At 46.1% G+C, this 24,817-nt stretch overlaps 2 protein-coding genes across 3 annotated transcripts in view; both read left to right on the top strand.

Annotated features, from left to right (window-relative positions):
- Positions 1 to 24,817, top strand: part of LPGAT1 (lysophosphatidylglycerol acyltransferase 1) — a 947,911-nt gene that overhangs the window by 263,980 nt on the left and 659,114 nt on the right. The window lies entirely within an intron of this gene.
- Positions 7,772 to 12,053, top strand: SLC30A1 (solute carrier family 30 member 1). The gene is made up of 2 exons (XM_050951878.1): positions 7,772 to 8,722; positions 10,601 to 12,053. Exons 1-2 carry the CDS (start codon positions 8,116 to 8,118, stop codon positions 11,500 to 11,502), a joined length of 1,509 nt encoding a protein of 502 aa, XP_050807835.1. The 5' UTR covers positions 7,772 to 8,115; the 3' UTR covers positions 11,503 to 12,053.

The following is a 24,817-nucleotide window of genomic DNA, read 5'->3' as shown; positions in this document are numbered from 1 at the left end:
TAAAACACAACTTAATATAAGTAAGCTTTTTAAGGAGGAAGAAAAAGAGGGGCAGGGGGAACTTCAGCAATCTAATTGCAAACTACAGACCACAAGAGGAATTTTGTGTGTGACTGCTCTAGAGGTGTATGGATAAAGTTTCACCTTCAGAGTCCTGACTGCTCTAGAGGTTTGGTACTCAAGGAGTTCATTCAAGTAGGGACAAAATGATTGCCTATAAGCATACCTGCATATGGCTTAAATCTGGGTGTTCCTACTTAGCCTGCATTTTATGAGGCAGCCCAATGGATTTGTCCAATGACCTACAAATCTCAAAATTAGGGTCTGCTCCTATTGACATTAATGGCAATCTAATTATCATCTCGATTATAATACCTCTCTTTATGAAGTTCATTAAAGCAATCCATGTAGTTTTCTCCAGCATAACACTTAAAAAACAAACAGACCTAGATTTTAACATATAAACAAATGCACACAAAATGAGTTTCAGGAAACTGTATATAGGTATATAGGTTAGCATAACTGGACTTGTACTGCCTGGGCAGTCTGAGTAATATGAGGAAGATCATCTAGCAGGAGAGAGGGTGAGGGCATACAAAATGGCACGTAGGATCAGATTAATCTGGATGATGACTATAAGGGAGTTACTAGACTATGAAGTGCTTGGCTGAGGCTGGTAGAAACAAGTGTTAAATTGCTGGGCCTATTTATGCTGCTTGGGTATTTCACAGGAGTAGGAAGAACCCCCTCGGTAATCTTATAAATGTACTGGACCTGGTTTTCCATCATAATCTGTCTGAAACATATTGTATGCTCATGTATCATGATGCCTTTGATATTTCTACCTGTAGACTCAGTCTCCTGTCCTCCTATTGTATTCTCTTCCCATGTTCTTTGATATTTTCTCTATGTTCCAGCTATTTCTGCTGCCTCCGCTTATATTCATCTGAATTAGTTGCATATACAGTTCCCTCTGTCTTCATCTCACACTATAGTTCCTCCAGGCATACTTCATTCCTTCACATTTAGTTTTTTGGTTGCTACGCAGTGTGTGTTCTCTTTTGGCCTCTGAGAAAACAAAAGGAGAGGAAGGGAAATCATCCAGACCTTTCTGATTCATTGTGAAATTCATCTCAGTACTGATGGCCCAGGTAAGGTTTCATGTAAATCCAAACTAGAGCTGGTCAAAAAAATAGGGGAAATGATTTAATGAAAATTGAAATTTCAAAGTGGTTTCTGGTTTCAGAGTGGTAGCTGTGTTAGCCTGTATCAGCAAAAACAATGAGGAGTCTTTGTGACACCTTAGAGACTAACAAATTTATTTGAGCATAAGCTTTCATTAAACCCTATTTCATCAGATGCATGGAGTGAAAAATACAGTAAGCAGTATATATATTACAGCATATGAAAAGATGGGAGTTGTTTTACCAAGTGTGTGTGTGTGGGGTAAGTGCTAACAAGATCAATTCAATCAAGGTGGAAGTGGCCTATTCTCAACAGGTGACAAGAAGGGGTGAATATCAACAGGGAAAATTACTTTTTGTAATGCTAACAAGATTATTCAATCAAGGTGGACATTGCCTATTAGCATTGGCCTGCTAAACCCAGGGTTGGGAGCTCAATCCTTGAGGGAGCCATTTGGGGCAAAAATCAGTCTGGGGATTTGTCCTGCTTTGAGCAGGGGGTTGGACTAGATGACCTCCTGAGGTCCCTTCCAACCCTGATACTCTATGATTCTATTCCCAACAGTTGACAAGACAGTGTGAGTATCAACAGAGGGAAAATTACTTTTTGTACTGACCCAGCCACTACCAGTCTTTATTTAGGCCTAATTTAATGGTGTCCAGTTTGAAAATTAATTCCAGTTCTGTAGTTTCTTACTGTTTTCTGTTTTCGAAGCTTGTTTGTTGAAGAATTGCCACTTTTAAGTTTGAGTGTCTGGAGAGACTGAAGTGCCCTCTTACTGGTTTTTGAATCTTACAATTCTTGACATCTGATTTGTGTCCATTTATTCTTTTGTGTAGAGACTGTCCGGTTTGGCCAACGTACATGGCAGAGGGGCATTGCTGGCACAAGATGACATATATATTACATTGGTAGATGTGCAGGTGAACGAGCTCCTGATAGTGTGGCTGATGTGGTTAGGTCCTATCGTGGTGTCCCTTGAATAGATATGTGGACATTGTTGGCAAGGGGGCTTGTTGCAGAGATTGGTTCCTGGGTTGGTGTTTTTGTTGTGTGGTATGTAGTTGCTGGTGAGCATTTGCTTCAGGTTGGGGGGTTGTCTGAAAGTGAGGACTGGCCTGTGTCCCAAGGTCTGTGAGAGTGAGGGATTGTCCTTCAAGACAGGCTGTAGATCCTGGATGATGCACTGGAGAGGTTTTAGTTGGGGGCTGTAGGTGACAGCTAGTGGTGTTCTGTTAATTTTCTTTGTTGGGCATGTCCTGTAGTAGGTGACTTCTGGGTACCCTTCTGGCTCTGTCAATCTGTTTCTTCACTTCAGCAGGTGGGTACTGTAATTTTTAAGAATGCTTGATAGAGATCCTATAGGTGTTTATCTACAGCCAAGCTCTAAGATACCACTGCATTTGCTCCAATCCCTCAGAGAGAGAGAATGGATCGTGTGATGTGGTCTGGATGAAATCTGGAGGCATGTGGGAAAGTATAGCGGTCAGTAGGTTTCCGGTATAGAGTAGTGTTTTTGTGACCATCACTTATTTGCACTGTAGTGTCCAAGAAGTGGATCTCTTGTGTGGACTGATCCAGGCTGAGGTTGATGGTGAAGTGGAAATTGTTGAAATCCAGGTGGAATTCCTCAAGGGCGTCCTTCCCATAAGTCCAGATGATAATGTCATCAATGTAACGCAAGTAGAGCAGGGGTGCTGGGGATGAGAGCTGAGGAAGCAGTGTTCTAAGTCGGCCATGAAAATATTGGCATACTATTTCACATGATTTGAAACAAAATAATTGGTTATGTTTTTCTACTTTTTTTGATTTTTTTTAAAAAGAGATTTCAAATTTGGGCTTTTCCCTTTCTCTCTCTTCTCCTCCCTCAGCCCTTTCCCCCACTGACTAAAAAGGCGCTGAAACTGGAGGTTGCTGTTGCACTCCCTGGCTTGAAATAGTTTCCATTATATCCAGGGTTTACAGTTTGGTTCAATGGCTTGCAGCACCCCGTTAAACAAATTGTTCCAGCACCCTTGACTGAACATAATAAAATGAATGTCTAGTATAGTAATGGTGACTGGGGTTATTTTACTCTTTTAATTATTTATTATGGTACATGGTAATTTTTCAAAACTTCCTCAAGTTTGGAAAAGTTACAGAATGGCAAAAGGAAAAGAGGAAAAAAGGAGGATGAAAAAGTAAAAATAGCCTCGTTCTCTGCCCCAGAGAGAGCAAAACATTGAAACTTCAAAATTCAAAAACTTCAAAATTTGAAATTCCAAACATTTTGGCTTCAACAAAAAATGAAAAATTGGAAAAACTTAACCTTTTTGTGAAAAAATTTGGTTAAAAGGCTATTTTTCATCAATTAAAAGTCTAAAATGATTTTTTTACCAGATCTAAGCTAAACTGCCATGGAAAGAGCATTAATAGCATACAAGGAACAGATGCTTTGGCTCATAATTTGGTTGCAGAGCTGAAGAAGATGACCAAAAGATTTGTCACACAGAAGTGAGGGATTAGAAAAAGATTACATCTAGAATCAACTTTTATCTGGATTAAGTATCTGTCCCAGTTGCAATCCTCCTTCCCCACAAGTCTCTTTACACTGATTGGATTTGTATTGGCTGGGCCACTGATCCTATGTAGGACTTGGTGCAATAAATAGATGCAACTTCTTTCTTTAATGTGTGCATAGTTGTCTAGTCAAGCGATGGCATCTTCAGCTCTTCCAGGCCACCATTGAACTTAGTCAGCAGGCATTCATTGACAACGTGCGTCATCTGTGTTGTGCTACAGCAGCACAAAGGGCTTAATATTTATGTCTCCTATTAAAACTTCTTAAACTCCATAGAATTTGGCCACCAGTTCAGGGCATTCTCCAATATGGGGCCAGCTAATGGAAGTGGAGTTCTGCCCTGACAATGAACTATATACTCTATAACAATAATAACGATTATGCCCAGGAACCGATTTTTCAGGGTGGTGAGATAACTGGATTACAGAGGTGGTAGGGTGGTGATGAGGAAGATTCATGACATTAATGTAATTTTCTGGGGGAAATTCTTGTTCACTCATGCCTCTCTCTGAGTAAAGGTAAGTCCTGTTAAACCTCCTCTAGGCCACTGGTGCTCAGCTAGGGGTCTGGAGACTCCTGGGGGGCTGTGAGCAGGTTTTGGTGGATCCACCAAAATAAACTGGGCTTCAGCCCAGGTGGTAGGGGCTTGGGCGTCAGCCCAGGTGGGACTTGGGGAGGGAGTGCCACTACCATCTCCTGACTCACCTCAGTGGGCCGCCCAGCCCAGCCATTAGAAGGGGTTGCCACACAGCCATTGACTCCATGAGCAGGCAGCAGCTAGCTAAGGAGATACACCACTGCTCTGCCCTGCATCATCAGCACTTCAGGGAGCAGGGACAAATGGAAGGCAGAAATTTGGAAGGGGGGCATGTCACCTCTGATTGGAAGTCTGCAGGTTTGTCTATTTAAGTTTAGGGACCCTGAGTAAAAATAGGTAGATAACCACTGCTCTGGACAACAGAAAAACAGGAATAGCTATTATGTTTATCTGTCTAAACATAACAGTAATGGTTATTTTGTAGCTATAAGAATGTTCACATAGCAACAGTGGCATAAGTGATGTCTTCCACCTCCAGCTTGCCAGGAAACCATGTTTCATTTCATGTATCTAGGACTGAAAAGTTGGAGACAACACTGGCTCCTACTTTGCATCCAATGTCAATTCAAAGCATTGGTCTCAGTTATGAAGGCTGTGAATGGGTTAAAGTCTGGCTATATTAGAGATGACTACTTCATTTATGATCCACCCAAAAAGCTGCAGTCCTTCACGGTAATGCAGCAAAGCATGACCAGGGTGAACCTATAGACTGCCAGAGATTTTCTGTTAATGACCTTTGTCTGTGGAGTGAATTACCAGAGGAGATAGGACTTAACTTAAAACTCAGTCATTTCTTAAATTTTGCACATCACTAAATCACCACCGTAATTGGTTCTCTTTTGTGCAGTCTTAGTAGAGTCAAAGGGAAACTGTCCATTCATTTCAAGAAATGTTCCCTCCAAAATGTTTTATATCCCATATTTTCCAGGATTCTCCCTATTTCATTAGTGTGATTCCATTTCCTCTTATTGTGGTGCTAGGATGTTTGCAGCAAGAGGAGGGGGACATGAATGATTGTGATATAATGTTTTGATGTAATGTGATAACTCTTTAAACCTGTGAGTTTCAGCCTGTGTGACTGAATGCTACTGGCCAAGCCAAGAATCCAATGGAGTTTGGCCAGTCCCAAGCCACGTCCAATTACTATTTTCATCATAACTGCAGCATCCAGAACAGACAGCCACTGAGGGTTCAGTCTTATGGTTGAGCTGAAGTCATGGGAGGCAGAGAAACGTTGCATGTGGAAAGAAGGTAGACACAGGGTGATATTATTTTTCCTCACTGCTGCTATGAAGTGGTGAGCAGACTGGTTTGTGGGATACCGCATTAACAAGGGAATGGATGGAATGTTGGAACCAGAAAATTTCATGGCAGTTGGGGGCGTGGCAATTGGGAATGATACTTGGGGGGAATGACTGTTGGATTGGCTATTGGGAATAACACCAGAAGCTGGCTGTCAGATCTGGCAGGTGGAAGATTGGCTACTGGATTTGGTAGTTGAGGGAATGGCCATTGGAACTAACAATTTGAGGGTTGGTTGTTGGCACAGGCTGGCTGAGGAGAGCTGTTCTCATGATGAGGTCCTTCTGGTGGAACAGAAGAGCTGCTGATGGCTAAAGTAAAAAGTAGCATGTCCCAGTGTCTTATGACACTATATTCTATGACTGTGTTTCTCTAATATCCTGGAACCTGCACAGCTGATTACAACACTGTGAGAGTTTTAAGAAAAGGAAATATTTCAAAATAGTTAATGGTCACATGAAAGGGAGAGAATAAGATATTTATAGAACAGGGAAAGGATTATAGGAATGACTTTTGATGATTAGGGACCAAAAGACACATTTCTGTGGCACTTCGCCTTTGGCCTTCTCCAGTGCAGCTCTAGTTACGTCTCAAACATACATACCCCAGCAACCTCTGTAACCAGACATCCAGTCATTGTGCATGAGAACCTCAAATGAGGAAAGATACGTAATGGTAACTGTGGGATGGTGAGAGTGAAAAATCTTTAGCTACAATCAAGACAAAACACTTTGCAATGTACGTATGAGCAAAGCATGGAGTGTTTTTCATTATTTTGAACTTTTTTATTCAGTTCTTTTTTTACTCATTGTAGAAACATTTGCTTTAACAAATGTCTGGTTAAGAATCCGTCATTGATTTAGGATACAGTGATCAGTATGGATAACTTCTATTCCAGGTCTGCCCAGCTGAAGGTCAATAAAGCCAAAACATCATTTCCCTGCTTTCCTCTCCCATTCCTAACTTTGATGCTTACTGTGGGTAGGTGGGATTGGTTCACATAACCATTATCCCAGCATGACCTATTAGCAACTCCAGTGCTTTACACAGCAGCAGCATTGCAACATTTTGAAAGTTAATTGTAGAGCTGAAAAAAAAGAAGGAGCATGGTTCTCTGATGAGTAATGATTATCTTGAAACTAAACAAGCTGCTATGTGTCTGGTGCTATTTCCTTAGCTTGGCCTGAGCCACCTGTGGCAGTATCCCATTGAAATGGATGTTAGTTTTGTAGGCTTGGGGGCGATGTAAGGGCCCCTGAGTCTGCTGTTTGCGGTGCAGGCCGTGCTGCATGGGTGCTGACCCCAGTTAGAGGGTTAGGCGGTGGAGTGGACTCTGTGGGAGCAGGACTCACTTTACTGGGTTCAGAGGAGCCGAAGGTGGGCGTTTAGACAGCTCTGTTATTGCTCCTACGGGTGCAGGCCCCACTAGGTCCCGGGTACAAGAGAGGTGGCGGTCGGCCCTGTCTCCTACAGGTGCTCGATCCCGGGGGTGAGGTTTGGGGGGTGCCCAGTCCCGGGGCGGGCGGGCAGGGGGGGGGGGGGAGCCGCAGACACGTGATGGGGGCGCTCACTTCAAAGCCCGAGGCCTCTGGGTCGGGGGTGCCCTTTGCCCACCCCGTGGCGCTGCTCTCGCGGGGGGGCCTTTGCGGGCGGGCAGGGGGCCAGTGCCCCGGGGCTGCGTGCGGGGAGCGGGTCAGGCTGTCACCGCCCGGGAGTGGCGGCTCGGTGCACACGGTCCCTGGGCGGGGCGGGTTCCCAGCCCAGCAGCGGCGCCGGGCTGGCAGCAAGCAGCCGCCCTCGGGCCCGGCCGGGCCGTGTGGAGAGCGGGAGCGGCAGGAGGAGACTCACCCCACAGAACCCCCTTTTGCACCAGTCCCGCAAACGGCCTCGCTAAGGGGACGCACCAGGAGTGACAGGGACAAGCGTCCAATCGGCTTCGTTGCCCCGCCTCATTGGCCTCCTCCGCGCTTCAGGACGGGGAGCGGTGGCGGCCAGAGCCTATGGGCGCTGCGCGAGGGCGCGGCCAAGCGCAAGACGTAAAAGCGGCGGACCAATAGGAGAGAAGTTATGAGGCAGCCCGGCCCTCCACTGCCGGGGCCGCAGCCAATAAGGCGCGCCGGGGGGGCGGCGGGAGCAGCAGCAGGCTGGGGTTCCGTGTGGAAAGAACAGGGGGCTCGGGTGCAAAGTTTCGTTTCAAACCGTCTGCAAAGAGCGGCCGAGGAGGGGCAGTTGGAGAGCTACGGGCCGCCGCAGCGGACCGACCGCGCCCGTCCCGCGCCCCGCTCAGCCCGCCTCGCGCCGCCGCCGCCCCTCGCTCTTCATTCGCGGCAGTTGTTGTCCCGCCAGGTGAGTGCGGAGCTCGCAGCCGCCCCGTCCCCGCGCGGCGCCCTCCCGTGGGGTCCCCCCGCAGCCGGCAGCGCCGAGTCCCGGTCAGGGCGGCCAGCCGCCGCCGCCGCCGCTCCCCGCGAGGATGGCGGACAACGGGGCGGGCGAGCCCCGGCAGCCCCGCTACCGCCGGGTGCGGCTGATGTGCATGCTGGCGCTCACCTTCCTCTTCTTCGTGGTGGAGGTGGTGGTGAGCCGGGTCACCGCCTCGCTGGCCATGCTCTCGGACTCCTTCCACATGCTGTCCGACGTCATGGCCCTGGTGGTGGCCCTGGTGGCCGTGCGCTTCGCCCAGCGCACCCGCGCCACCCACAAGAACACCTTCGGCTGGGTGCGGGCCGAGGTGATGGGCGCCTTGGTCAACGCCGTCTTCCTCACCGCCCTCTGCTTCACCATCCTGCTGGAGGCCATCGAGCGCTTCACCGAGCCCCACGAGATCCAGCAGCCGCTCGTGGTGATCGGGGTGGGCGTGGCGGGGCTCCTCGTCAACCTGCTGGGGCTCTGCCTCTTCCACCAGCATGGAGGTGGGGGGCACGGGCACTCCCACGGCGGGAGCCAGCACCACCGCAGCGGCAGCCGCACCAAATTGGAGCGCTCTTCGGGGGACGGTGATGCTGGGCTGCGCAAGGAGGAGACCAACACGCTGGTGGAGAATTGCAGCAGCACCAATGGAGTCAACCAGGAGAAGCTAGGTAAGCGGTACTGCCCCCGGTAGGAGCCCTCCCTTAGCCTGAGGTCTGGAGGGGGAAAATTTCGGAAGGTGAGAGGCTGATAGACATGCCTGTGTCAGACTGGGAGATGGGTAGGGGAGAGGGCCACTTCCTCATTCTCAGAAGTGAAGTAGGACAAAGTAAGAGAGAGAGATGACTTTGTCAACTTCCGTGGTAGAGGGGTAATGACATCCTGTACTACACAGTGGATTTTGGAGGCCATCTGCATGCTGGTGGAAGAAAAGTAAGAGACTCTCTCATTAGGTAGTAGTTTATGTAGCAGTATCTTGGCAACAGTTGCTATTCCTATATTAGCTAGTCAAGGGATCCACAGGTACTCAGTACACTCATGCACCGTTCTTCTCCGACAACTTCCTTTCTGCATTGTGCCCTTATTTAGCAATCCAGTAGATTTCGGTGTGGGTTGGGAGGAAATGCATCTCTACCAGATTCCTGTCAGGTAAACAGTGAATTACTTTACAGATTCTTGTTCTCTTAGTGTTTAGTGTAATATAAACTCAATCCGCTAATCATTGTGTAGTTCGGCTGTATGTTCGTTTTTAAAAGATGTGTTTTGTGACAATATAGGAAGGTTGCTCTAGTACCGTAAGCATTAACTTGACCACTTAATAAACCTTAGTGTTATTTCACTTCCTCGGTAAGTATCCTAGTTTCAACATACAGTAACCCACTGAGTTAGAGCGACTAGGTTGGTAAAGTAATACCTTTTTTTTTTGGGCCAACTTCTGTTGGTTTGAGAGACAAGCTTACACAGAGGTATTCTGTTTCCCAGACCTGAAGTCAAGCTCAGTGTTAGCTCGAAAGCTCGTCTCTCTGACCATCGGAAGTTGGTCCAATAAAGATATAACCTCACCCACCTAGTCTCTGTAAAATCCTTAGGCAGTTAAAGTTAAGTGACAGAACCTCATTAGAATATTGTAGTTTGTGAAGTTGAAATGCTTGGAAATCAGAAAATGCAGAGTTAAATTTCCATGAAAAATACTAATTCTTTCTTGTCATACCTGAACACCGTATACCTCTGAAATTTGTAGTATCCACTACATGCCTGTTATACTGTCATAGGTCTCTCCTACACTAGAAAACATTATATAAATACTGGGGTTAAGCATGACCACCTGATAAACTTAAAATATGATAACCATTGTCTATGCTGAATACTAACATATATCTAACATTGTGTTAGTTAACATGTGTTTTAACACTGTCACATCCTAGTGTAGACAAGTACTAACAATCTGCATTCTAATGTCCTAACCAATTACCTTCTATGTATGAGCCATCTATCTGTCTCTTCATCTAGTTCTTCTGTGGCCCCCATTTTCTGAGTACCTTCCAAAATTATAAAAATGTACATATGGGTATATTTCTCTCCCTTCTGATCAGCAGTGACCACCAGACTTTCTTTCATAGTTACTGTGGAAGTGGTAAACTGGCTGGCCTGCTTTTTGTGCATTTTGCTCTGAAAGTAGTGAAGTTTCTAGTAACTGCACTCAGTTGAACCTCTTTTGAATAAACTACATCTTTTCTCTTACCTGGCCCTTTATTATCCTACTATAGAAAGCACAACAGTTTCACAGCTTACTTTATACAGATAATCAATAAACTCTTCTCTAGCCACTATTCTGCTATAAGCTACAAGGACACACATTGAGTTGCTGGGATATAACTGTAGGTGAATTGTGCAGTGGTAGAGGATTTTATAAAATAATAACCTAAGTGAAGTCACTGTAGTAATGTGGTTTCTAAACTTATTATGAGTTCATACCATGATATAATACAATGTTTATCATATCTGATACTGTGATGTAGCATGTAACTGTTTCACTGTTTTCTTTGCAGGTGATGGCAAGGCGGAACTACAAGCAAATGGGAGCATTGGTCCTAACTCTCTGGACATTGAGGTTGAAGAAGACTCCAGTGGACAGCTTAACATGCGTGGAGTTTTTCTACATGTGCTTGGAGATGCCTTGGGTTCAGTGATTGTGGTGGTGAATGCCTCAGTCTTTTACTTTTATTGGAATCCATGCCCCAAAGATGGGCCCTGTTTTAATCCGTGTGTCAATAGTCATTGCATAGAAAATGCTACTGTAGCCCCACCGCTTGACAATGCTGATCTACTCTCACAAGAGGGTATTCATGTAGCTGGTCCCTGCTGGGTGCTGTATTTAGATCCCTCTCTTTGTCTGATAATGGTTTGTATACTCCTTTACACAACTTATCCATTACTTAAGGAGTCTGCCCTTATCCTTTTGCAAACTGTTCCCAAACAAATTGATATTTATTCTTTGAACTTGAAACTACGTAAACTTGAAGGAGTTGAAGCAGTCCATGAACTACATGTTTGGCAGCTGGCAGGCAGCAGGATCATTGGTACTGCTCACATAAAATGTCATGACCCTGCATCATACGTGAAGGTGGCAAAGCACATTAAAGAGATTTTTCATGATGAAGGGATCCATGCCACTACAATTCAGCCTGAATTTTCCAGTGTAGGCTCTGAATTGGGTGTTGGCAAATGTGAGTTTCCCTGCAGAACTCAGTGTGCTCTGAAGCAGTGTTGTGGGACAGCAGAAGGCAATACTGAAAAGAAGACAAAGACCTCTTCAATTGCTATTTCATGCTCAGAAATAATCATTGACTCTCCACACCACAAAACTAGGAGGACTAAATCTGAAAATATACCTGCTGTTAGGCTAGAGGCAGACGATGACCCAGACATGCAGTTTGAATCATCCTTGTAATCCCCAGGGTTGTGCTGTTTGAGTTTTTTGATGGCTTCAGCAACAGCTTTATTGTGAGGAGAAGGGACTGATATTTGAGCTGAAAGTTTGTCCAGCAGTGTAATTGCTGAAGTCCCTGTTCTTGTCACATTGCTAAATCTAGAATGCTTGTTTTAAAGAACATAATAGCATTGTCATGACACAATGTGTTTGTGTTGACTTTGTCATGAGTGGCACCAAAAGAGTGCCAATGCTGTAAAAAAAAAAAATAATAATAATAATTTGGAAAACTAGTTTCAACACTTCAACAGAGATTTTTGTTGTGCTTCAAATTAAAATATTTTCTCCCCTGAAAAGCTACTTGAGGGATAAGTAAATCGGAACTCAGTTTGTGTTAGACTTCTCATTGGGGCTACCTTTTCCCTTTAATATTTGATTTGTAGATATTTTAATATATTGTTTGTAACCCACATGAAAACCAAAGTTCGTAGAATGTTTTTATGGATAGAACAACATCAAACCAGAAACCACTTTGTCAGTTTCACACATTTTCCATAAACGTATACACTGAACTATTGTGAGTGGGTTTTTTTTATTGCATAGCATAAATAGTAGCATATTTTAAAGGAAACGTATCACATGATAGAAAACTGTCCAATATTTTTCCCCAGTGGGGCTATGGGGTAATTAAAATTGGCTGTAAAAATATCAGTTGTAAAAGTTAAGTTCAACCTGCTGTATACTCCTCTGGTCAGACTGAGAGATGAAGTGACAGATAAAGTAATTAATTGTTGGCTAATTCATAAAATTAATGCATTCAGTGTTCTTCCTTCACAAGTTCAGTTGCACTCTTGATTTCATTAGATCATTGTATAAATATAAGAATTTGCCAAAACCTTTAAGTTCCAGTGCTGTAACATTAGAGCTGGAACTTTTATTTAAAGGAGTTGGTATTTATCATAGTAATGCCAACCATCACTGTTAAAGTGGAGCGTCTGTCAACAATGGCGTTATATTTCCTGGGTTTCAAGGGTTTAAATAACTACAGTAAAAATTCACTTGGATGAAATTTTGCTGATAGTCTCAATGCAGCAGTAAGTACTTTTTACGGTAGGTGAAATCCTGGCCCTACTGAAGACAGTTGAAGCTTTGCCATTGACATAAGTGAGGCCAGGATTTCATCCAATATATTTTACCCTTTTTAAAGTAATATGTGTCAAAGAATTTTACCTATTGAATTTGTAAATATTCAGTTTAAAAATGTTTAACTCAACTAAATAATAGACTAGCTCTGAAGAAGCTGTTACAGTGTGCCATCAACTCATACTTTCTCAAGAATTGGGTTATTGGGGAGAACAGAAGGCAATATAAAAGGGGAAACTAAGGGACTTTGGTCCCATGCTAATAGTCTTGTTCCAGGCCAGAATGTACCTTTGGAGTTGCATATGTACGATGAGAAACAATAATTAGTAATTAAGCACAGAACTAAGAGTTGGAAGGACTGAATTCTTTTCCCAGCTCTGTCACTTATATTGTGTGACCTTGGGCTAGTCACTTAACCTCTCTCTGCCTCATTTTACCTATTTGTAAAATGCAGATCATACCTACCTCATGGGGTATTGTGAGGCTTAATGCATTAGTTTCTAAAGACCTTTGAAATCTTAGAAATGCAAAATTGTTATATTGCTTGTTTTCCAACAGTGGTTCCTTTTACATATGTGCTGCAATAGCCAGGCACAGCAGGATAATTTAAGGACTGTTTTGGCCTTATTTGTGGATTTACTGCCTACTGTGTTTTTAAGGCCTTAAACAGTATTTAAATATTTTATATTAAGTGTTTTGGTTAGTGAAGGAAATGTAGGTTCTCTCCCCCCCACCCCTCCCGAATATAGAACTCCTCACTAATTTGCACGTCTCTAATGTTCCCTATAATATTCACTCATAAGTGGTCCCCTTCCAGAGGGAGACTGGGCCTGTTTGTGACAGTGGACTTGCTCAGCTTCTCAGCAAGCATTATAATTAGGTTTTACATTAAGATTGTTTGTTTATTTGCAAAATATACTAACATATATTTACTAATGTGCAATGAAGCATTGTCAAACTGCACCTCTGACATGAACAAAGTGCACTTGAAGTACATATCCTTGCTTTTTTTACTGTAAGCTGTTTGACTAGTATGCCTAATAGTTTGTATTTGGTCTCCCAGTCGCTAGTGGGAATTGGCAAGGTCCTGCTGTATGACTATCACTAACAAAATATAAAACAGTTTATTGCCAAAAATATAGTAGTATTGAAAGTTATGACTATTTGTTTTCCTTCTGCTTCTATAGAGAGGCTACTAGTCCTGACATGGTTGTCCTCTTTAGGTAACAGTCACAGATAAATACATTTGAGTAGGTCTAGAAATCTAGACTCTAATTCCATTGCAAATGCTTAATCTGTTTGTGCCAGAAGTCATATTTTTGTAGTGCTGTGTCCATTGCAGGCAATGGCTATCTTTAAATTAAAAAGAAAAAACTCCCTCCCCTCCCGCTTGAGTACAGTGTATATTCCGTTTTTAGGTCCAAGGTGGGAGTTGCACAGCAGTTGGAGTATGATTTGTACATTCATGTTGGTGTAATGAGCTCAAACTATATCCTGATAACTTGCAATACATCTCAATCTTTTAATCTGATTTATGCAGACTTGATTTAATTCTGAAGACCATAATTCTGGAATACTGGTAGCTTTCTTGAATTACTGCATAAATCATTTTTTAAAGCATGAAATTAGTGACTATCATACGAGTAAGCACTTTACCAGGTGGGACAGGAAAGCAGCTGATTGTATTGTGCATTCCTGATTTTGTAAATAAAAACATGGAACACTGAATTTTAGGAAATTGATACTTCAATGTCTGTTTTTGTTTATGCTTCTCATGAAAACTTTCAGAAATATATCCGATGTCACTTGGTAGAGTATCTTACATCTGGGAAAAAGTTTCATTCATAAATATACTTACTTTAGAGTCAACTTCCTAGAGGTGTGTAGTAAACAAGTAGAAGCAGAGCAAAATTGAGGCAGCTTGAGGAAAACTATGTAAGGGCTTGATACTGCAAACATTCGTATTCATGAATAGTCCTGTTGAACTCAGAGGGAATACTTGGGTGAGTATTGAAATACGCAATAGGGGCTATGGCTTTTCAAAAGAAGCCTCAAAAGTTAGGTGCTGATTTTTGGTGATTAAATCAATATAAAATGAAATGGATAGTACTACAGGGTTTTTCCCATCACAATTTATGTTACATAAGTAGTACTGGCTTTTAACTCTGATTTTTTTTTGCAAAGGCATCAAACACCAATGCTTATATTGACTTCAGTTGGAACTGGTATTGCTTAGCACCTCTGAAAAGCAGGCAATCAAGTAAGTCAGTGGGTAGTTAAGAAACAAAGTTTATTTCTAGAATGCACATTTCCCTATAGCAGAATAGGTTAGACTGTTGTTTTTCTGAATCTTTATATCTAGACATTCTGGTATTTTTGTGTGATGGGAGTGAGAAATGCTCTGTTTAAGGATATTTAAAACATATTGGATTTGTTTCATAACGCAGCATCAGTTACTTAGCCTTCTTAGAATTCTGACTTTTATGTTGCTTATTCAGTTCTGTGATGTTTAAGTTGGCCTTGTACTTAACCTTTTATTTCTCTCATGGATGGAAAGGAGGAGATTCTTCATGTGCCTGAACTGAGACAGTCCTGAAAGCTTTCCAAGCCTGAAGCAGCCTTACTGATAACAGGAGGTCTGATTCTTCCTTAAGACCTTTAGTTTGTGAAATTAATTGCCTATATTGGGATACCTTTTGATACTGTATAAATGTGAGCCTGGTATCTTTTTTTCCATTTGTATATCTGAGTATTTGTTTAAAAAAATGCAACACAACACCTTTAGGCTATATTTCCCAAAGCATGTGGGTTTAGTTAGGATTCTTTTCTCACACCATGAGTTTAATTTTGTAACCACTGTTGAGGGGACCTAGTTGACATGTTTGTACCTATTGTCTAGTCTTCATCAATGAAAAATTGGGCTTGACTTCTATTAAATCAACGTTCAAAGAAACAACATATTGTAAAATAAAGCCTTGTGACAAAATGTATCTATTCAATGAGAAGCACTTAAATAATCTTGCTGATCAGCTGCTTGACCAATAGCAGTATACTTTTACTTGCATTCAGTCTTTTTTGAAATAGGAACATTGTTAGTAGAAACAAAGTTGGGAAGTGAGTTGTAAAACCAAATTATCATACCTCCTGTCATAGTTTCTGGTGCAAATATATGAATACTTACTGAGTTTGTGTCATCACAATAAACCAACTTTCAGCATTTTTTTAAGAAGAGGTAGTCAGTGTTTGAATAAGTCTTTGAATATCAAAATCTCCCCACATTGCTGCATTTTAACATGTAGGTCTCTGTCAAATTTAAGGTAGGTTTGCTAAATCTATGACATATACACTTCTCACTTTGCTTTCAGAGTTTGTAGACTTTAGCCACTTTAGCACATAAAACACTGTGTTCTGTAGTTTAAATTTTCAATCCAAAAACATTGCAGTCCTAAGAAAAAGGACTGCAGCAAAATATATGTAGGGTTCGTTAACAAGTCATAGGACAGGAAAGCTCTTAAGTTCTATCTTGAACAGCACACTGACATGCATCAGTGTGTTCTTCGTGAAGCCCTTATTTTACATAACTTTAGTGTTTGCCTGGGGAAAAAGTGATGCAGTTTTATGTGGTTGTCACCTCCCTAACTGCAGATCTGTATGTTTGGGTTCTTTTACCTTAAAACATTGTAATGTCTATGAATATATGTAGTAATGTACATCATTTTTACAAAGCTGTTTCTACCTCAGTATGAGGCTTTGTGAACTGTTCATGTATTATAAATGTTCTATGAGACATGCTATTGTGTTTATTTTTTATAAAGTTCAGTGGGTGGTGGGAAACGAATTAACTTTACAGTCATGTGGCTGTGGTTCTTTCATTCATGCAAATCCCAGGTTGTGACCACCTAACTTAAGCAGGCTTTGAGCCTAGTTCCTATTTAGATGGGAGACCTCTGGAGAAAATCCTTATGCTGCCAGAAGTGGTGGTGTTTGTAGATTAAGTTGCATTTGCATGTGCATCGGTATTGTGCCGATGCTCTAGCATGGTGATAGGGAACACTGTGCCGTTGTGAAGATACAAGAGCCCTTGACCTCTTCAGTTCATGTTTTTTAAAAAAACTTTATAGTAAATACAATTTTTTAAAATAGGACTGTCAACCCTGCTATTCTGGCCAAATTTTAATTCCCCTGGAAGTCTGTTGGGTAAAGTATTCACTTGCTGTCCCCCTCATAGACTCTAGGACTGGAAGGGACCTCAAGAGGTCATCGAGTCCAGTCCCCATGCCCTAAATAGGTAGGTATCTTTTTGCTGTAATTAGTTGCTGTCTCCCATCATGGACATACTTAATCCACCACTGAACTGGAGCTGTGTAGATCTCAGTGCATCCTGCAAAGCTCTGTGAAGTATTGAGCTGTCTCTCTAGCTGAAAGGTGCTGTTAGTGTCACTATCATTGGAGATCTTAACCTTTTTCCTTAGGCCTTGTCTACGTTACCAAGTTTTGTTGCCAAAACTGCTGTTTGTCGACCCAAACAATGAGTGCGTACATAATCTGAGGCAACTTTTGTCTGGGAAAAGGCCCAGTTTTGGCGACAAAATGCATCGACCCTCATGAGAGATTTACATGGTTTTTCCTCTAAATTTTTGTCATCAAAGTGCAAGTGTAGACCCTACACTTCATTTCATTGCTTTAATTGGCCTCCAGGAGATGTCCCACAATGGCCGCCCTGACCACTCTGGTAAGCAGTTTGAACTCCACTACCTTGCAAGCAGGTAAACAACCATCTGCCCCTCCCCCTTAGAAGTCCTGGGCATTTTTGAAATTCCATTTCGTGTTTGCTCAGCTTGGAGAGCTCTCATCGCATCTTCCCAGGTGCCTGTGGCCGGTTATTGCAGCAACTGCTCTCCCACTTGGACAACTGCAGAGCTGTTGGATCTGCTCAGTATATGCAGAGAGGAGGCTATGCAGTCCCAGCTGCACTTTAACCATAGGACTTGGGATAACTACAGGCAGATTTCTTGAAGCTTTTGTGAAAAGAGCTGTGAGCAGGACATGCTGCAGTGCAGAGCAAAGATTAAGGAGCTAAGACAGGTATACCATAAGGCAAGAGAGGCAAACCGTCGCTCTGGTGCTTCACCTAAGACCTGCTGGACGATATCCTCAGTGACCCCACCTCCATTACCAAGAGCCCCATGTATACTTTGGAGGGCATGGAGGCAGTGGAAAGAGGACCGAACCCGGAGGATGAAGTTATTGATAAAGAGGTGGAGTTTGATGAAGATGTGCAGCTCCTAGTGGGGTTGCCAAATGGGGCAGGCAGCTGGGAACTGTTCACCACTCTGGAGGTGTCTGGCCAGTCTCAGCAGTTGCTCTCCGTTGAGCAAGAAGCAGGAGATGAGACTCCTGGTATGTGGCTGTGGCTTGTACAGTGTGGAGGTGGGTTCAGGGCATAGAAATGTGGGAGGCTGACTGTGTTTCTATAAGCTGGACATTTCCCTCTGTAGCTAATCAGTATGGTGAAACAGGGTGTTGATGCATGCTGAGATCTCATGGGAATCCTCCAGAGAGATCTCCAGGAAAGTTTCCTGAAGGTAGTCAGGTTTCAGAGGGGGTAGCTGTGTTAGACTGTATCAGCAAAAAAAAAAAAGTCCTTGTGGCACCTTAGAGACTAACACATTTATTTGGGCATAAGATTTCATGGGCTAAAACCCACTTCATCAGATGCATGGAATGAAAAATACAGAAAGCAGTATAAATATTACAGCACATAAAAAGATGGGAGTTGACTTACCAAGTGGGGGATCAGTGCTAATGAGGCTAATTCAATTAAGGTGTAAGTGTCCTATTGTCAACAGTTGACAAGAAGGTGTGAATATCAAAGGAGGAAGATTACTTTTGTAGTGCTAACGAGGCCAGTGCAATCATGGTGGAAGTCACCCATTTCCAGCAGTTAATGTGGATTTTAGCCCATGAAAGTTTATGCCCAAATAAATTTGTTACTCTCTAACATGCCACAAGGACTCCTTGTTGTTTTTGGAGATACTCAGTAATCTTCTGCTGAAAGTTCTGTGGCAGAGCAGCTTTGTTCCTTCCCGCACTGTAGGAAACTCTCCCATGCTAATTGGCAATCACTTGTGCAGAGACCAAAGCGGCACACAGACAAGCCGCATAAGGAGCAGGGTGGAAGTCACAAGCATGTAGTAGATGTACCCTCATTTCCCTGCTTACCCTTAGCAGTGAGATGTCTGCTAGAATGACTCCTGCCTGTGGAAAAGTGTGGGAGAATTTTAGAATCTGTTCCCTAGAATGCTGCATCACAACGCTTGCAAAGAGTGTGTGCTCTTTTTCCCCATGTGCTGCCCCCCTCCCTCCACCAACGCTCACCATGCTTTGAGTGTTTGCCATCACTTTCTCACCAACCCTAGCCAAGCATACATCTCTGCAATGTTGCAAAAGGTGTATTTGACAGAAATGTTTCAAAGCTGTGTGTGAATTTAACAATCCTGCTTCTGTGCATTGTCCCCTCTGCTTCACCAGATGTGGCCGTCAGGAACACGCCATGCACCCTGGCTGAGTGTTTCCCCCAGATAAGAAAGCGCCTAAGACCCAGCAAAGAAGACATGTTCTGAGAGGTCCTGCAGAGCTCCAATGCAGAAAAAAGGGAACCTAAGGTGTTCTGGGAAGCCGAATGGCAGGACAGAAAAGAGAATAACATGTTTGTTAAGGATGTTACTGAGCAGATGATTAAAGTAATAGAGGAGCAAACGCAGCTGCTGAAGTTCTTAATAAAGCTGCACACTGAGCAGATCAGTGCTTGACCTCCACTGCAGCACATTCAAACACTTTTTTTCATGGCCCCACAAACTCTGCCTGCATATTCCTTTCCACCTTCCTGGACTTTTCAGTTTCCCCTTCACTCTACCCCGTCAGACAACTTTTACAGTGATCGCTGGACCTACACACAGTTGTGAAAGTCTACCCTTCTCTGGTTCCTCCTTGCCCACCACGCGTTTGTGTGTGCTGTTTCTTACGCAATAAAAGCAAACTTTCATAATGGAAAATCATCTTTATTTTTTTTTCTACGAGGTGAAATGGCAGGCACGCTCAATATATGCACAGGCATTTTAATCACTTTATTACAGGAATATAAGGCCCCAAATGTCACCATTGCTCCCTAGCAAAACTATGTGTAATGTAAAATTGAAGCAACTCGGACAGAGATATATGTTACTGGTGCTCATTGTCAAAGTGCTGCCTCAAAGCCTCTCTGATTCGAATAGCTCCCCTTGGGCTCCTCTGACCGCCTTGGTATCTGGCTGCTCAAAATCAGCGGCCAAGCAGTTTGCATCAGCACTCCACCCCTGAGCAAACCTTTCACCCTTAGCTTCACAGAGATTATGCAATTTACAGCATTTGGCTATGACCATAGGAATATTATCTTCAGTGAGGTCCAACCTGCCATAAAGATATCGCCAGGATGCCTTTAATCTGCCAAAGGCACGTTCAACTGTCATCTGGCACCCACTGAGTCTGTTGTTGAACTGCTCCTTACTGCTGTCCAGGTATCATGAGCCATGTCTGTAAAGGGTCCCTGAGGATTAGTATGGGCATTTCAAACCCTTCTCTGCCCCTTCCCCCCCCCCTCCCCCGTAATCTTCTGGTTAGGAAAGAAAGTCCCCACTTGCAGCTTTCTGTGCAGGCTGGTGTTCTTCTTCGAGTGATTGCTCATATCCATTCCAGTTAGGTGTGTGCGCTGCGCATGCACATTCGTCGGAAAACTTTTACCCTAGCAACTCAGTGGGCCGGCAGGTCGCCCCCTAGAGTGGCGCCGTCATGGTGCTCGATATATACCCCTGCCGGCCCACCCGCTCCTCAGTTCCTTCTTACCGCCCGTGTCGGTCGTTGGAACAGTGGAGCGCGGCTTAGCTGACCTCCACTTCCCTAGCTACTCGTAGTTCTCGGATATAGTTATGCAGTTATAATCCTTTTTTATATACATTTTTTCTTTGCTAACATAGTTAGTTTAGTAATAGTTAGCGGGGTTCAGGAAGTAGCCCCTTCCATGAACCCGGCACCGGAGCCCATGCACGGCTCACCGGGTTTTAAAATGGGCTCGGTCTGCCAGAAGCCGATGCCGAAGAGCCACACGACTCCTGTTTGAAGTTCCTCAGGGAATCACACTTGACAGCTAAGTGCCCCATTTGCAAGGCTTTTAAGCCGAGAACAAAAAGGAGCGGGACTTTCACTTACCCCTCCACCTTTGGCGCCGAGCGATGATCAAGCGGCTGGCAGAAGCGCCTCCTCGGCACCGGACCCCGCCGGTACCGCCAAGGCCTTTCGGCACCGGCCGTCGCCGGCACCGAAGTCGACTCGGCACCGCTCCCTTCCTCCGAGGTCGAGAAAGCCTACGATTCCTGCTGGTGCTGGACGGCTCCCCGGCACGCGCCGTGGTTGGGCCCCCTGCTCCTGCTGCTTCCGTGTCACCTGCATCGCAGCCAGAGAGCTCGTCTGAGTCGGATTGCCCGGCACCGACACCTGCAGAGGCACCGATGACATCGGCACCGTTGATTCCAGTCCCCCAGGGCCATTGAATCCAGTGTCTGACAGCTCCCCGGCACGCGCCGTGGTAGAGCTTACTGCTCCCGCTGCTTCTGTGCCAACTGTACCCCAGCCAGAGAGCTCGTCTAAGTCGGATCGCCCGGCACCGACACCTGCTGAGGCACCGACGACGTCGGCACCGTCGATCCCGGTCCCACAAGGGCCGTAGAATCCGGTGCCTGACAGCTCCCCGGTGCGCACCGTGGTTGAGCTTACTGCCCCTGCTGCTTCCGTGCCAGCTGCACTGCAGCCAGAGAGCTCATCTAAGTCGGATCGCCCGGCACCGACACCTGCTGAGGCACCGACGACGTCGGCACCGTCGATCCCGGCCCCACAAGGGCCGTCGAATCCGGTGCCTGACGGCTCCCCGGCACGCGCCGTGGTTGAGCGTACTGCTCCTGCTCTTTCCGTGCCAACTGCACCGCAGCCAGAGAGCTCGTCTAAGTCGGATCGCCCGGCACCGACACCTCTGAGGCACCGACAACGTCGGCACCGTTGATTCCAGTCCCACAAGGGCCGTCGAATCCGGTGCCTGTCGGCTCCCCGGCACGCGCCGTGGTTGAGCTTATTGCTCCTGCTGCTTCCATGCCGACGGCACCGCAGCCAGAGAGCTCGTCTAAGTCGGATTGCCCGGCACCGACACCTACCGAAGCTCTGACGACCTTGGTACCGTCGATCCCGGTCCCACGAGGGCCGTCGAATCCGGTGCCTGACAGCTCCCCAGTATGCACTGTGGTTGAGCCTGCTGTTCCCTCCACGCCGGAGACATTACCAACGGCGAGGGATCTCATTGCCATGACAGAGTCGATGCTGCCTGACCCCGGCACCGCCAGTGCGGGTAATACAGTCTTTTCATATGACCGTCCTCTGTCAGCACAGCAGAGCGGCACCGTTCATGATCACGGTCCTGCAGACACTCCAGGTCCCGTCGGCACACCCGACGCCACTTGCAGTCCCGGTGCCGTTTTCCTCATCGGTACTGGTCGCACTCGCCGCACCGGTCGGTATGCCATTCGCCGACCCGCTATCGGCACCGTTCCGACTCCCGGCACCGCGACAGGTACCTTGACTCCTGTAGCCTCTCCCCGAGCCTCGAGATCTCGGTCGACCTCCCGGTACCGTTCTGGTTGCAGGTCTGGATCTCGTTCCAGGTACCGGTACGCCTACCGGTGCCGGTCCCCGGTGCCGAGTTGGGCAAGGTCAACCGGAGGTGGAGGAGGTCCCAGAGGTAGAGGACCCGGTATGGGGCCCTCTAAGGGGTACGACTACTCGTCTGTCCGCTCTCCTCTCTGCTCACTTGTACTTTCAGTCTGTTAAGGAGAGGTATTGACATGGCCAGCGGCCCCAGCCCCGAAACCGAAGGAGGCTTGGCGAATGAACCTGCTGGGCCGCCAGGTGTACTCTGCAGAGGCCCTGCAGCTCTGGGTAGTAAAGCAACAAGCCTTGCTTGGGTGCTATAATTATAGCACCTGGGTGAAGGTAGTTTAGTTTATGGAGTTTCTCCCTAAAAACTCCCGCCAAGAGTTCGCTGCCGTCTTGGAGGACGGGGGAAAAAGGTACCCAGAGCGTCCCTCCAGGCCTCGTTGGACGCAGCAGACTCAGCAGCCAGGACTCTGGCCTTTGGTGTCGCCATGAGGTGCATCTCATGGCTTCAGGTTTCAAACCTCCGGCCGGAGCTGCAGTATGCCATTCAGGATTTACCCTTTGTTGGTAAAGGCCTCTTCGCGGCAAAGACAGCCCCAGGCTGCGAAGCCTGATGGACAATAGGGTCCTAATGCGCTCTCTCAGCATGCATATGCCAGCGACCAAACACAGGCCTTTTTGTCCCCAGCCGCCATACTCTGTGCCTAGCCAGAGACAGGACTTTGGCAAACGGCGAGGCCAAGGTGGTCGCAGACGAACGTCAGGACCCCTAAAGAGCCAAGGTCAAGGTCCCTCGCAATTACCACTGGGACCAAAGACGAACCTTCCAAGGTGCGCCTGAGGGCGGTGTACCAGTCACAGGCCGGGATCCCAATCCCGCTTTCTCCTGGCATGGCCCCAGTTAATTTCAGATCGCTGGGTCCTGCGCACGGTGGAGCATAGGTACCACCTCTAATTTGTTCCAGCCCTGTCCCCCTTCAGGAACCCCTCTCACGAGCAATTCCTCATACAAGAGGTGCAGACGCCGACTGACGAAAGGGGCAAGGGGGTTTACTCCCGTTATGCCCTAGTCCCCCACTCGAACGGAGGTCTCAGTCCTTCCTAGTCCTGCACGGACTCAACCAGTTTAGGATAAGGTTGAAGTTCCGCATGGTATCTCTGGGAACCATTATTCCATCCTTGCCTCCTGGGGGCTACTATGCCGCCCTCGATATGAAGGACGCGTACTTTCGCAACGCCATCTTCCCTCCGCACAGGAGATACCTCCGCTTTCTAGCCAACCGTCAGTACTTCTGGCTTACGGCCATAGTCGCCGCCTACCTTCGCTGATGTCGGATATGCGTTTTTCCGTATCTGGACGATTTGCTTATCCGAGGAGACTCCGAGACACAAACCACTCAGCACGTGGGCATCGTCACGGTCTTATTCACAGGTCTAGGCCTGATGATTACTATAGAGCAATCCACTCTGGTTCCCACGCAGAGGTTGGACTTCCTAGGGGCTATCCTGGTCTCCTACCTAGCCGGAGCCTGCTTATCACAACTGCAGTTTTAGGCGATGGCAACAATCATCCGAGGTCTGCAGGCTTTCCCAACGACCTCAGCTCGTACTTGTCTCAGTCTCCTGGGTCCATGGCTGCCCGCAAGTTTGTAACCAAACACGCCAAGCTCCGCCTCTGTCCTCTCCAAGTCCGGCTCACCTCGGCGTACCACCCGGACAGGGAGCCTATGGTCATGGTAGTCACCGTTCCCTCGAGCACCTTAGGCTCCCTAGAGTGGTGGCTAACTCCCTCCCTGGTGTGGGCAGGGATGCGGTTCCATCCGCCCCAGCCCTCACTGCCCCTGACGACGGACGCGTCATCTCTCTGCTCGAGTGCTCATGGTCACCTCCGAGCTTAAGGCCTTTGGTCTTCTCGGGAGCTGGCATTCCACATCAATGCCCCAAAAATGAGAGTAGTCCCCCTGGCGTGCCAGGGGTTCCAGCGGCAGCTGCGAGGCCATGGTATCTCGGTGTTTACAGCCAACACAACGGCCATGTGCTTCATAAATAACCAGGGAGGGACATGGTCCTCCCCCCTTTTGTCAGGAGGCCATCCATTTCCGGGACTTTTGCATGGCCCACTCGATGGAGCTGGTGACGTCCTTTCTCCCAGGCGTTCGGAACGTCTTGGCGCTTTGACTCAGCAGGTCTTTCCTGTCTTACGAGTGATCACTCTGCCTCATGTGAGGCGTTCTGCTTTCCAGAAGTGGAGATGTTTCCTCACATAGACCTGTTCGCTCACCGCGAGAGCAGAAAATGCCAGATGTTCTGCTCCTTCCAAGGTCTCTCCTCGGGATCAGTCTTGGACGCATTCCTGATGCCGTGGAAAGGCCAACTCCTTTATGCCTTCCCACTGTTCCCACTGGTTCATTAGGTCCTGCTCAAACTCCGCAGGGGCAGAGCGCGCATCATCATGATC

Source organism: Gopherus flavomarginatus, chromosome 4 (assembly GCF_025201925.1).
Source record: "Gopherus flavomarginatus isolate rGopFla2 chromosome 4, rGopFla2.mat.asm, whole genome shotgun sequence".
Classification (NCBI taxonomy): Eukaryota; Metazoa; Chordata; order Testudines; family Testudinidae; genus Gopherus; species Gopherus flavomarginatus.
This window is presented reverse-complemented; position numbering and strand designations above follow the sequence as displayed.